Source organism: Argiope bruennichi, chromosome 5 (assembly GCF_947563725.1).
Source record: "Argiope bruennichi chromosome 5, qqArgBrue1.1, whole genome shotgun sequence".
Lineage (NCBI taxonomy): Eukaryota > Metazoa > Arthropoda > Arachnida > Araneae > Araneidae > Argiope > Argiope bruennichi.
In genome coordinates this window covers 22,737,913-22,750,539 of record NC_079155.1, presented here as the reverse complement: position 1 = coordinate 22,750,539, position 12,627 = coordinate 22,737,913, and the positions used below count along the sequence as shown (strand labels likewise).

At 32.5% G+C, this 12,627-nt stretch overlaps 1 protein-coding gene across 1 annotated transcript in view; it reads right to left on the bottom strand.

Annotated features, from left to right (window-relative positions):
* LOC129969446 (uncharacterized) overlaps positions 1-12,627 on the bottom strand; it is a 92,124-nt gene that overhangs the window by 60,554 nt on the left and 18,943 nt on the right. The window contains exons 8-10 of the mRNA XM_056084019.1: positions 8,133-8,316; positions 5,433-5,591; positions 777-962 (exon numbers count right to left, since the gene is read on the bottom strand). Coding sequence (XP_055939994.1) covers positions 777-962; positions 5,433-5,591; positions 8,133-8,316 — 529 coding nt within the window. The remainder of the gene's footprint in view (positions 1-776; positions 963-5,432; positions 5,592-8,132; positions 8,317-12,627) is intronic.

Sequence of the window (12,627 nt, the reverse complement as noted above, 5' to 3'; positions counted from 1 at the left end):
ATTGTAATTAAAACTGAATTTTATTGATTGAATTCAACTCGTTTATGAGTTACCTTTACGTGCATGTGAATGCTGACGGACAGTAAAATTTGGCAGAATTGGTTCAAAATGTGATAAGAATCTGCATTTTTGATGCCAAGTTTTTGTACCAAATTTTACCCGTTTAGCTTTGCGTTTTGTAGTAATTGAGTTCACTTGTACTCCCACAGCTAAACATAAATTCCTTTTGAAAGAAATTTCGTTCAGGAATCTAAAATTTAGGTATAAAATGCATATATCAAATTTGATTCATCTAGTTTACAGTTTGTGAATTTCCTTCTCGCAGATAGAGAAGGCCAAAAATAGGATTTTTGGAGGACTTTGAGAGTTTGAAAGGATTGGGGGATTCATCAAAATCCGAGTTCGAATTTTTGACAACTACAATATTCTCTATGTTTCTTATACGAGAAGATAATAGGCATTTCTAATTAATACACAATTACATTTTGAAATATAAAACCAATCATAACATTATCGAATGAATTCCGACAAGAAACTTAGAATTTTAATTGTTCAAAAGGGGAAAAATTCAGCCATATTAATTTACCACCTAAACGTCAATAATTAACTAATAAATTTACACTTAAAGTACATATTCCAGTCCAATAATTCATGATGAACCAACCGATCGCTAGGGCCACCTGACGGTAAAACCGGCCCTGTCTGATTGTTCCTAAGTAATAAGCTTCTTTTGCAATTACATAAATATTTTATGTTTTAAAAGTTAAAGTACTCACCAGTAATTTTCTGTTCGCCTGATTTTAGAACACTTCCTTTAATATTCTGCTGAATGCCATTTACAATTGATTTTATGGTTGAAATTGCGTTTTCAATCCGTGGCATCGAAGTGTCAGGAGGAACCTTATGATCGGTCACCACTTGAAGAATGGAAATTGCGCTGTCATGAGGGGATGAGGCTTGACCTAAAAAATACACAACATTTTAGATACATTTGCTCATAGAATCATTTGAATGACTTATTCTTGAGAGATTCTGTATACAAACCATTTTATTTTACAACATCGATAAGAAATTTATAATTTCACCATTTAAAATATTTTCACTTTGAGAAAGATCTTAGTTGTCGTTTTCATATTAAGCTACTTCATTCATTCCGATGCTGTACGAACATAAAAAACTCCGCAGTTTTCCATTATTTATAAGACTAAATTATTGAAAATAAGCAAGTCGGGAACAAATATTGACTCTTTGTACTCAGATGCTGGCTCTCACCATTCAAGACGGTGATTTGACATTTTATAATTTTATTTTTATTTATATTATTAAAAATGCCTACAGAGTTGTAAAATGTACTTTTTCGGAGAAATAAAACTTAAAACAAATATATTTTCATTTTTCGGAGCACTAAATACAGATGAGTATTATGGAGAATAACTATGCATCAAATTACTTTTTCGAATGCAAAGAGTTAAGTTTCATTTGCAAAAAATTCCTCTTGGCAAAGCTGGTAGACAAAGATTCCTTTTCGCTTAATTTAATATTTCTTGAATTTAATTTCAGGTAACATTAGAGCTTGAAAATTACTTTTACCCTAATGTCTACGATATTATAGTTAGCGAAAAACTTTATATACAAAAAAATGTTCGTCTTAATGAAGCGCTAATTTGATCTATTTTTCTATCTTCAATATTCACAAAATTATAGCGAAATGAAAATTTCAACTCTTCAGCATATCCATCCTTTTTGTGCTAAATGGGCCATTTACGAACTATATTTTTTCTAATTTTTTTCTTCTACACTTCTAACATATTCCAAGCCAATTAAAAATCCACACTCAATTATAACAGTTATCTGGTTCACAAAGTAATATGGAGAAAACGTTACACGCATTTATAAACATTTGAACAAAGGGAGGTTTTGCCTTCTAGGAACCATAATCTGTGAAGATCAGCTGAAATTTTCCCATGTTATGGAAAGTATCATGAGAACCATTACGATAGGTATTTTCCCTATAGAAATCTACCTAAAAATGAATACATTGGAATAAATAAGAAAAAATTAATCCAGCTTGAAGACTTTACCAAGGGTAATCCTCAGGCTGGAATTCAAACCAGGTTTTTTTTTTTTTTTTTTTTTGCAAATTTAATTTAATATTTTTAATTTGGTAAAGTTCATTTCTGTTTTAGAAATAGCAGCATTGGTGCACTCTAAATACATTGCATCCCTTTTAGTAGTTTGACTCGCGACATATTTACTTTACAAGTTAGTTTCATAAATATTCCTTCCATTTTATGGCTTGTGCTTTCCTATTGAAAAAATTTCTAAATTTCTGTAACCTCCACTACCAAATGGAAAATTATGTTCAATTTTAAATTATGAATTGAATAAAAATGCATTTAAAGACCGGAGCAAAAAAAAAAAAAATTACCAGAATTTTCCTCCATAGAAAAGCTCAGTTTTTTTTAATTCAGTCTATTACAGCGTGTTGTGGTGACCTTGCGAGTACTTCAGCAAAAAAGTAAAAGAAATGACGCACCTAAACTAATAATACAAGCCTCATGAATTCAGTTTTCGTCTTGAGTTCAATTCCGGAATTGGACTTCTATTTCTCTCAATTTCCCGCTATTTTCATTTTGAAGTTTACGACAGTTTTCGTTTCGCTGTTAACGGAATCAGTTTGCTTCCTTCCAGAATATATTTAACTTACGTGATCATTCTTTTCTTATTGCTCATCTGCTGTTATCTTCAATTGTTAACTTACCTTTTTACTTCCTCGTACATGTTGTATAGAGAAAATAGAAATCGTCAAAAAATTAGAACGAAATTTTGATGAATCTTCAGGTTAAGACTTCCTTGAGTGTGAAAAACATCTAAAAATGTCTTGTGTTTGTCTATGATACGAAAATGTTTTGATATGAATGGAATTTGGTATACGGTTTTTAAACCAAATTTGTAGACTTCTTTCAAACTGAGAAATCACTTCAGAGAAAGTTCGTCTGTTCGAATATAAGTTTACACGATAGCTACAAAATAAAAGAGCTAGATAGACAAGATTCAGTTAGTCATATTTAAAATCTATGGTATATACACCTGCCAAATGTTGAGCCAAATCTGACAAAAGGTTGACGGGTTTTCGGTTTTTACTTTCAGGAAGACATAAAGGCAATAATTCAAAAATGCAGTGACAAATGTATCGAATTTGGTATGGGATTTCGTGAATACAAATGCATTTGTGTCCAATTTTTGTTTCAATTGGTTGAGAAAAACTTGTCTAAAGCCCAAATTTGATTCTTGAATAATATTAATAACATGCCAGGAATGAATCGCCAAATAACTCGCCAAGGATGACAAGATAGATTCAGTAAAAATGCGAAATATCTGCGTGGATTCAGCAACTATTTCAAGACCAGTGTTATATAATGCGTTCTCTGGCATGCCGAGTTTATTACAGATTATACGAGAAAGTTTTGAGGAGATAACTCCCAGTGATAAACTTAAGCTTTATTAAATGAATTTATTACGTATCCCATGATACTTATAGACAATAGCTTTAGAGGAAATCGGGTTATGCATTCGAATACGTCCCGATCCACTCGCAGTGTTCATGTTGGCGATACTTTTTCATTCATTGGTGATGGTGGGCAGCAGTACGCAAGAAATGTCAGATGTCCTAAAAAGAAAATTTGAGGGCCAGAGTTGAGAAAAGAACACGAGTTATGCCCTTTCTTTACTAAGTGATGAAAGATTGCTAAATTCGATATTTCCTAATGCAATTTTCAACAAAAAAATCACCCACAAAAATTTTTTAGCGGCAATGGTCTTCCCAAAACCTTCTTGCATTCTCTCAAATTCACTTGTCATGCCAGAGAACACCCTACATGACATAGGCGAACAATTACAAAATATTAACCTTTGGCGTGAATTTAGCATTTTTGTTAAAGCTATTGTGTCATACTTGGCGGGATTTTTTGGAGATTAATCCCCGGCAAGGGGTAAATAGTACCCGGAAACCGAATTTGTGCTTTTGGCGCGTTTTTCTCAACTGATTGAACCAATATTTGACACAGAACAAATGAAGTCACAAAACCACAACAAATTCGATATATTCAAGTCATTACGTTTTTGAACACCGTGTTTACATGATTTAGGAAGTACAGACCCACAAATGGTCAACCCCTAATTGGATTCGACTTAAAATGTGATGGGCGTCTGCACTATAGATGTTAAATTTGCCTACCTAACTTTACCCATTCAGTTCTCTTCGAAGTTTTAGGGTTAACTGATATTCGAACAACCGGACATACTGACTTCCTCACAAGGGATTTTGCACAGAATTTGATAAAAATCTACAAATTTGATGTAAAGACCGATTACGAAATTTCACCGTCAAAGTTTGAATTATTTTTGTATTTTTTGTCAGAAACAAATTTCCTACAGATGTATTTTTCACATGTCGGGGAGATCTAAAACGGAGATTTGTCAAAATCTCTAGTTCGATTTTCAGACGATTACTATGCTTTCTATATACCACGTATACGAGAAAGTAAAAGCAAAAAAAAGTAAGATTTCAATTAGACATCAGAAGCGGTCTTACCGAAATTTTCTCGCACAATCTCTAGTAATTATCTTATTTTGCCTCCCCGTGACTGGAGTAGTTAGTAGCAATTATGTTGTATAGTACGCTAGCAGATTCAAAATTCGAACTTGCACTGATCATTTTAAGTTATTCATAGGATATATTGTAAAGGGTGTCCCAAAATTAACGCAAGATGAGAAGTTGCCACCATACGTGCAGTAAGGTGTTGGAAACTTAAACGGTTTGGCAACTGGTAGTTTAGGGTTAGCAAATATGGAGGGTTCCACGATATAATAACGTATTTTCATTAAAGAACAATATTTAGAAAATAATAAAAGTATGGCTGCCCCAATTAAAAAGTTTGAGATTTTTTCACCTAGACCTGGTGATTTAACACCACTAGATTTCATTTTATGGGGTTATTTAAAGTAGAACGTCTATGCTAACAAACCCACAAGCACGCGGGCATTGAAGGAGGAAATTCGACGCTGCTTCAACGAAATTCAGCCACATTTATGCAAAATGGTAAAAAGAAAAATGTCGACAAAGGAGTCCGTATGTGCCAGTAATGCCATGGAGGCCATTTGCCCTATGTGTTATTCCATACACGACCCTATACTGTGTACTTTACAATTCAATAAAAATATAAAAATTTAAAGGAAAAAAGTATTTAATTCAAATCTTCTGGCAACACGTTCTATCATTTAACGTCCCATTTTTACTAACCCTAAACAAACTACCAGCTATCAAACGGATTTTAGTAGGGTTGCCAACACTTGTTAACAAATTCAAATCTTGCGTTAATTTTGGGACGCCCTTTAGAAACGAATCTAATACAATGTCATTCCGTACTTACCTGTGACGACGACTTCCGCAGTGATGGTTTGGTTTCTATTTTTGACCCAGACACGCCCCAAATTGCGGTTAGCTTCTTCAATGTGCATCTGGCGTTCGTCAGCAAGTCTCGTCACTTCCATTAGGCATTGGTAGAGGGCACTAAACGTCAATTCGGTCGCTGGCGATAGAAATATACCAGATTCAGGGTCATTTTATTCAGAATCAGTATTTAATGTAGATACAATTAAAAACATCCAAGCACTCGTGTAAAATATATTGCTTGCTTTATATTATTATTAAGCTGTGATTTTTAAAAAAAATCTAACTTTGGTGCTTTGAACAATTTGAAGTGCTTTATAAATTGAAGTTGAGATTTACAAAGAGTAATTTAAATGATAGTCAAATGACAACTGAACCAAAGCCTGGTCGTCCAATTCCAAGCAACAGAAACTAAGAGGAGTAGTTTGAGCGTTATTTTATAACTTCAAACGAGCAATTTTTGAACATATATAAATTTCTTGAACCTCGGAAACGGATCTAATGATTTAGATCAAATTTTATATTTAGACAAGGTTTTGTTTTTTAAGTTTATCTTTATAGGCGTTTTTCCTGAAAAATGGAGCGATTTCGCACACACACAAAAATATTTTTTTATAAATAATTATTAGAATAAGTATATTCAACTTCCTCTTCGAAGTGTCAGCAGTGCAGCATAATGGCCAGAGCATGAAGTATGCATTACAGGTTCTCGGTTCGAGTCGGACTTTTTGCTTCAATCTTTTATTTATGTATTTATATTTAACATTTTTGCTTTTTTAAATTCATCTATGTAGTACTTCTTGAAAGAAAAACGTATTTTTGTATCTTTTTGTATGCTGACAATGTCATAGCACCATCTCGGACCCAATTTCACTATGGTAAAACTCAGTGCAAGTTCAAAAATACAAGTAATAATAGATGAACTATAAAATGAATAATGTAATATAGCAAATTGTTTCGAATAACATTAAAACTAAGTGAATTCATGATTTTATTTAATCAGTTCACATATAGGCAAGATTGAAAAATATTCATATGTAATCAGTATGATTTGAATCTAAATGTCTTCTCCGAAAAAATACTTACCCTCCGAGTAAAGCTTTATTTTCCAGATATTTGGTTTTAAAACAGCTTTACATAATGAATTCTGACTAATATTCGAGTCGAATAACTCATCAACTGCAGAGACAAATATTTCTGCTTTATGGAAAGGTGAGAATTGGACATAGTTTAATGATCCAAGCAAGCAGTAGTGAACATTGTCTCGATCTAGGCTGATTAAAGAATTATCCGATTAATTCGGCAAGATTTCTACTTAACAAAAGAATGGATTGCTACGAATTTCTTTTGACTCGAGTGATAACTGGCGAACACTTTGCAAAGCAACGAAGCAGCACTGACAGCGAAAACTCAAAATTAGAAATCCCTCAAATGATACTACAAACTATGAAGCATTCAATGTGGGAATATATTCGCAAGATGATGCATCTGAAGCATTATCTGTTTAAAGTTCGCAGATTTATGTCTGAGAATGGATGGAAACCCATATCAAAAGCTTATACTCCAGCCTCCAAGTCCAAAATCGAACACTAGATCACCGCCAACCCACTGTTAATTATAAAACATAGCAAACTTCATCAGCAAGTACGATATCCCAAGTATGGGCGATTATATTAGTCTTCAACTCTTGGATTTGGATTTCTGGATTTTATTGGCACAAGAGCCATGATTTGGCTATGCTGCGCCAAACTGTATTTTTCAGAATTAAAATATAAAATTTCAGTTATAAAAACAATATGAAAACTTTTGAGAGAGATGAAGAAAACTTAAATATGTGGATAAAAACCTATTGATTTCAAAAATGCAAAAATTTGAACATGTGGTGTCTTACCAAGTAAGAAAGGTAATGGAGTGTTCGTATTTTGAAAGAAGTGCAAACGTTGAGCATTGAAATTTGGACATTCTGACAATATATGGACAGACATTTGACAGTCACACTGGGAAATACAACTATAAAGTTAGCATAACGAATTTTATGCTTCAAAAATATTACATTCAAAAATTTCAAGAAATAGCATTGGTTTATAGCTACAAATTTCATTAAAATTTACGATTGAAACATTCGATGACTACAAAGCTTCCTCCTTGTATACTTAAACCACAAAAATTACTTAGGGAGTTAACATTTTTTTTTCAAAAAAATTGAATTTGTTATCGCAAATTTCAAGTTAGCATGCAAGATCCTTTTTTTCAAGTCACGTGGTATCAATCCGACAGAATAACATGTTCCGACACTACTCATATTTCGTAATCATCAACATTTAAGAAAGTGATGGTTTTTAACCATCTCAAAATCAATAGAGTTCTAATATTTTTTCCCTCGAGGCCAGAATTTTTCGTGAAAAACCATTTTAAGCCGGTTTGAAACAATCGCCTGACTATCAGATTCGCGTGCTTCCATATTTAGAAAACGATGGGTTTTTTCCCCCATTTCAAAATCGTTCAAGCTCTAAAACCTTATTTGCCCCAGAAAAATTGAAAAATTTTAAAAATGTATATATAAACTTTTGATACCTCCCCTCGCTGATTCTTGTTCATTCTCATTGTCTTCTCTATGTTCTTCGGGCGATAACTTCTGACATTACTTACGATTCTCACCTAAAATAAAAAATGTACTTACGCATCGAGTAGTGATCCAGAGTCAACTTCCACAGCGACTGAGGTCGTGTCTGGAAAAGCGTTAACGCATAATATGCTTTCCCGCTGAACATGATCTGAAGTGAAACCAGGTGTTCAGGCAAGCTCATTAGGAAAGCTCCGATGTATCGGCCAGAAAAATCTTGGGCGTAGAAATAGGCTTCTTCCTGAAAAAGAAAAATGCATCACTTTTCGATTGCTCATACAAAATATAAAATGCTAGATATAGTGAATTAAGTGGGATATAATATCGCGAGTTCGCTAATTGTACAGACTAAGTCTATCGCAAATTATACCGACGTGCTCTGATTGGTTTATGCCTTGGCATATTTTTGGCAATGTTTTGCCAAAAAGAGGCCATACCGAAATATATTTTTTTAAAAATAAAATTTGTGAATTTATCCCGCCCCCTATTTTTTACGGTTTACATGTAATATTAATCTGGAATACATATACAGCGGAAAGGATCAAATCCTGAAACCTAAATTCAGGAAATATAAAAATTACAATTTATTAAAAATATTTTTTGTATGCGTTTCTTCCTAATATTATTTTGATACAACTAAAAAAAATTAGCTACGAAATCAAATTATTCCGTTCAAGCTTACATATTTATACGTTTTGGGTATTAAATAATTATCTTCCCATATGTAGTTGATGGGAAAGTAACAAACGTTCAGCAACAAGTTTCAATGACTGCATAAATTATCTAATAAAGGCACGAAAATCATAGAAAATAAGAATTATTTAATTGCTGCATCATATGTTGAGTAATTACTTTCATGTAGTTTTTATACTTCTGTGCATAAACAACATTAGTTACTTGTATTACTAGTATTATTAGTAATTATTATTATTGTTTATTAATATTAGGAGTATTACTAGTAATATTTAGAGAAAACAATTATATTAATAAAAATTAGATCGTGTTGATATTCACTCCTATCTTCCATAAAACTAATGAAAGGTACAAGGTTTTAGCCAAATAAGCAAAAACTACACTATTATGAGTGCAAAACATTGCCAAAAAGATGCCAATGCTTAAACCAATCAGAGCACGTCGATATCCTTTGCCATAGACTTAGTCTGTACAATTTGCCAACTCGCTATAATATCCAACATTGTGAATTAAAACTCAACACCGTTTGAAATAGCACTGTACATTTCAAATTGCATCGTGTAATGTAAAACGAGTTTCAAAGGCTAAAATCTGCTGTTAGCATTCATCATTACCAACGATAAATAGATTACTCACTTTCTAGTTAATAAAAAATCAGCAGTAGTTTCCCCAAAACTCTCATAAACTCATCATACCACAGAACGCTCAACATGGTAAGAAGTATGAAATATTAATTTGGCGTGAATTCATCACTTTTATTGAATCTATCGTGTCAACCTTGGCGAGTTATTTGGCAATTAATCTCTGGCATGCTTTAATATTATTCAAAAATTAGACACGTTTTTTTCAAACAGTTTTTAAAAAATTCACATGAAATTGAACTTTTAGTTACAAATTTCCATGTTCACTTTGATATATTTAAATCACTGTAGTTTTGAATTATCGCGTTTACTTGTTTCTGAAAGTACAGACCGACAGGCAATCAACCCACAGTTAAATTTGACTCAAAATTTGACAGGTATCTAAATATAGATGTTAAGTGTGTACCAAATTTTATCCATCTAGCTCTCTTCGTTTAGTAATTGTGCTAACTTATATTCAAAAAAACCGAACGTCTGAACACATTTTACTCAAAATTTAATGGAAATTTGCAATGGAATTGGAATGATATGGAATTTTGTGACTACAGTTACAGTTTGTATCAAATTGTTTCAATCAGTTGAGAAATATTTGTAAAACATCAATTTGGTTTTCGGATATTATTAAAGCATGACAGGAATCAATCGCCAAATAATTCGCCAAAGACGACCAGTCACGCCAAAAGTTAATATTTCGTAACTATTTTACGCCAATGCCATGTAAGGCGTTCTCTAAGATTACACCTTCATTAAAGAGAGAAAATTTAGGCGAGACCACTTCCATTGGTTACTTACAAATTAACGCTTAACTTCCCAAGTCAAAAGTGATTAGTGTGTATGTGTGTGTGTGGGGAGGGGTATTCACTGCTATGCCTTAATGTTATATATTTCGATCTTATCCTTATCCCCTGAAAATAATTTTATTTTTATTTTGGTATGTTGAATTTTTTGTTCAGATTTTTTTTTAATTCAACAATACTCTGAAAATTATAAATATAGGAATTTGCACATAAAACTTAAATGCTAAACAATTTTACAGTCTTATATTTAAAACTTATATTTATCAAAATAGGTTTTGCATTAGTTGAAATAATTAATATAAAATTTCGTATTTCAAATTAAAGTTAATATTTTAAGTCATATGGCAGAAAATTAAAGAAATTCATTGCAAAATAAAGGAAAACTGTTAAACTAATACATTATACATGTCTAATAATTTTTCAATTAAAAAAGCTTTACTGAAGAAACTTTTAAGAGGAATTTACATAGAATGTTTAATTGAAAATTTTAGCAATCATTAATCCCTCAAACTGGATATTCGCCAAAGACGATTGATAGAATAACCGATTCTTCATCAACAATGGGAAAAAAATCAGGATGAGATATTAGTAGCAAATAATGGCAGAAATTTACATTCACAACAACAAAAATATTGTGGTAAAATACAATAAAAAATCATTAAAATTCAATATAAAATAATTTTACAGCAACTTAATTGGCATCATTGAAAAAGTATACATTTTGAAACTTAGTGTAAAAATAAATTTTTGTGCAGGAGTATTTTTAGAAGTTATTGAGGGGGAAAAACTAAAAAGACAAATCATTTAAAAACTTAAAAAACATTCACTTCGAGGTTAACGTATCACTTTGCAAAGTGTATATGTGCTAAAATTAAACAATTTTTTTGTTTTTGTTTTTCTTACAAATAAATAGAATAAACCATGGAGGAGGGGTATATTTAATAAAGCTAGTATAGAATAAATTCAAGAGTTGGGAGGGATTTCGAGCGTGTAGTTGTTCAGTACGGTTTCATTGAGTAAAATGCAACAGTTCATGCATGATTTATCGAATCAAAATTTTTGAAATGGAAACTCAAAGTTCGCTTTACGAATAATCGAAATTCAACTCCCCAAACGACTCCTTAAGAAACAAAATCACAGCGGCCCTTGACATTATCGATCGCATACTTCCTCAGAGCGTGGGCGGAGATCTTACCGTCCTGATGCAGAGAGCGATATTTAAGGCGAGTGTAATTATGCTCTAAACGTTAATAGATTCTGGATTCTAGTTGCCTTTGAGGGTCAACTGATTGACCGAGATGGAAGACTGCCAAATATTTCAATTAAATATTTTATGTAACTTGGTTTTAATATTTGGCTTGCTGCAAAATACTTCAGCTTCAAATTTTAAGAATCAAATAACTCTGGCCATTTCATACGCCTTACAGCCGTTTTACCGATTCTATCGTGTGATTCTTCGCGAGTTTTTTGGCTATTAATCCCTGGCACATGGTTAATAGTATCCGAAAATCGACTTGTGTTTTAGACACAATTTTCTCGATTGAAACAAATTGACACAGGACTACACTTATAATTGCTCAAATATATCAAATTTGGTTTGCGCTTAAGTCGCTGCAGTTTTGAGTTATCGCATGTATATGGTTTTGAAAGAACAGACCGATAGACGGTCAATCCCTTGTTGGATTTGGCTCAATTTGATAGGTGTCTATACGACAGACGTTAAGTCTGTGAACCGAATCCATCTTGTTCTCTTCATTTTGAAATTGTGCAACATTTGAACAGCCGGACAGACTTTCTATGAATGGATTTTACTCCAAATGCGACAAAAACCGACAAATTTGATATAAAGTCTGTATACCAAATGTTATCAGTTTAGCTCAAAGTGTTTGGGTGATCTTTGTCATTGACAAACACGTAGACTGAAATTTTCCAAACTCGGGGAGATCAAAAAAGCGGACTTTCACCAAAATCTCGAGTTCGAATTTTTTGTCGATTATATTATTTACTCTGTGCTACGCATACGAGAATGTAAAAAAACTCAAATTAGTCAGATTCAATGAAATTAGGCTTTTATACTTGTGAGCGCCCAACACCTAAACTTAAATCAACTCCTTTACCCTGGGAGCAAAATATTTTTCCTCCATTATCTATATTTTCAATTTTCTGCATCATCTTTGAAATATTGTGGGAAGACTTTTTGCTACTTGAGTAGGAAGCAGAAATTCTAATGCAGGATGCTAAGTACATAAATTTGTAAAAAGGTTGAGGTATTTAAGAGAAATGTTTTCATCGAAAGATGTATACATTGCAGATTTCGATAGTAATTTCTTACCTTGAAGTATACCACTTGAAGCCCGATTTATTCTTACTAGAAGCGATTAACTAGCAATATTTCTTTAAAATCAGCCTTAAATTAGATAC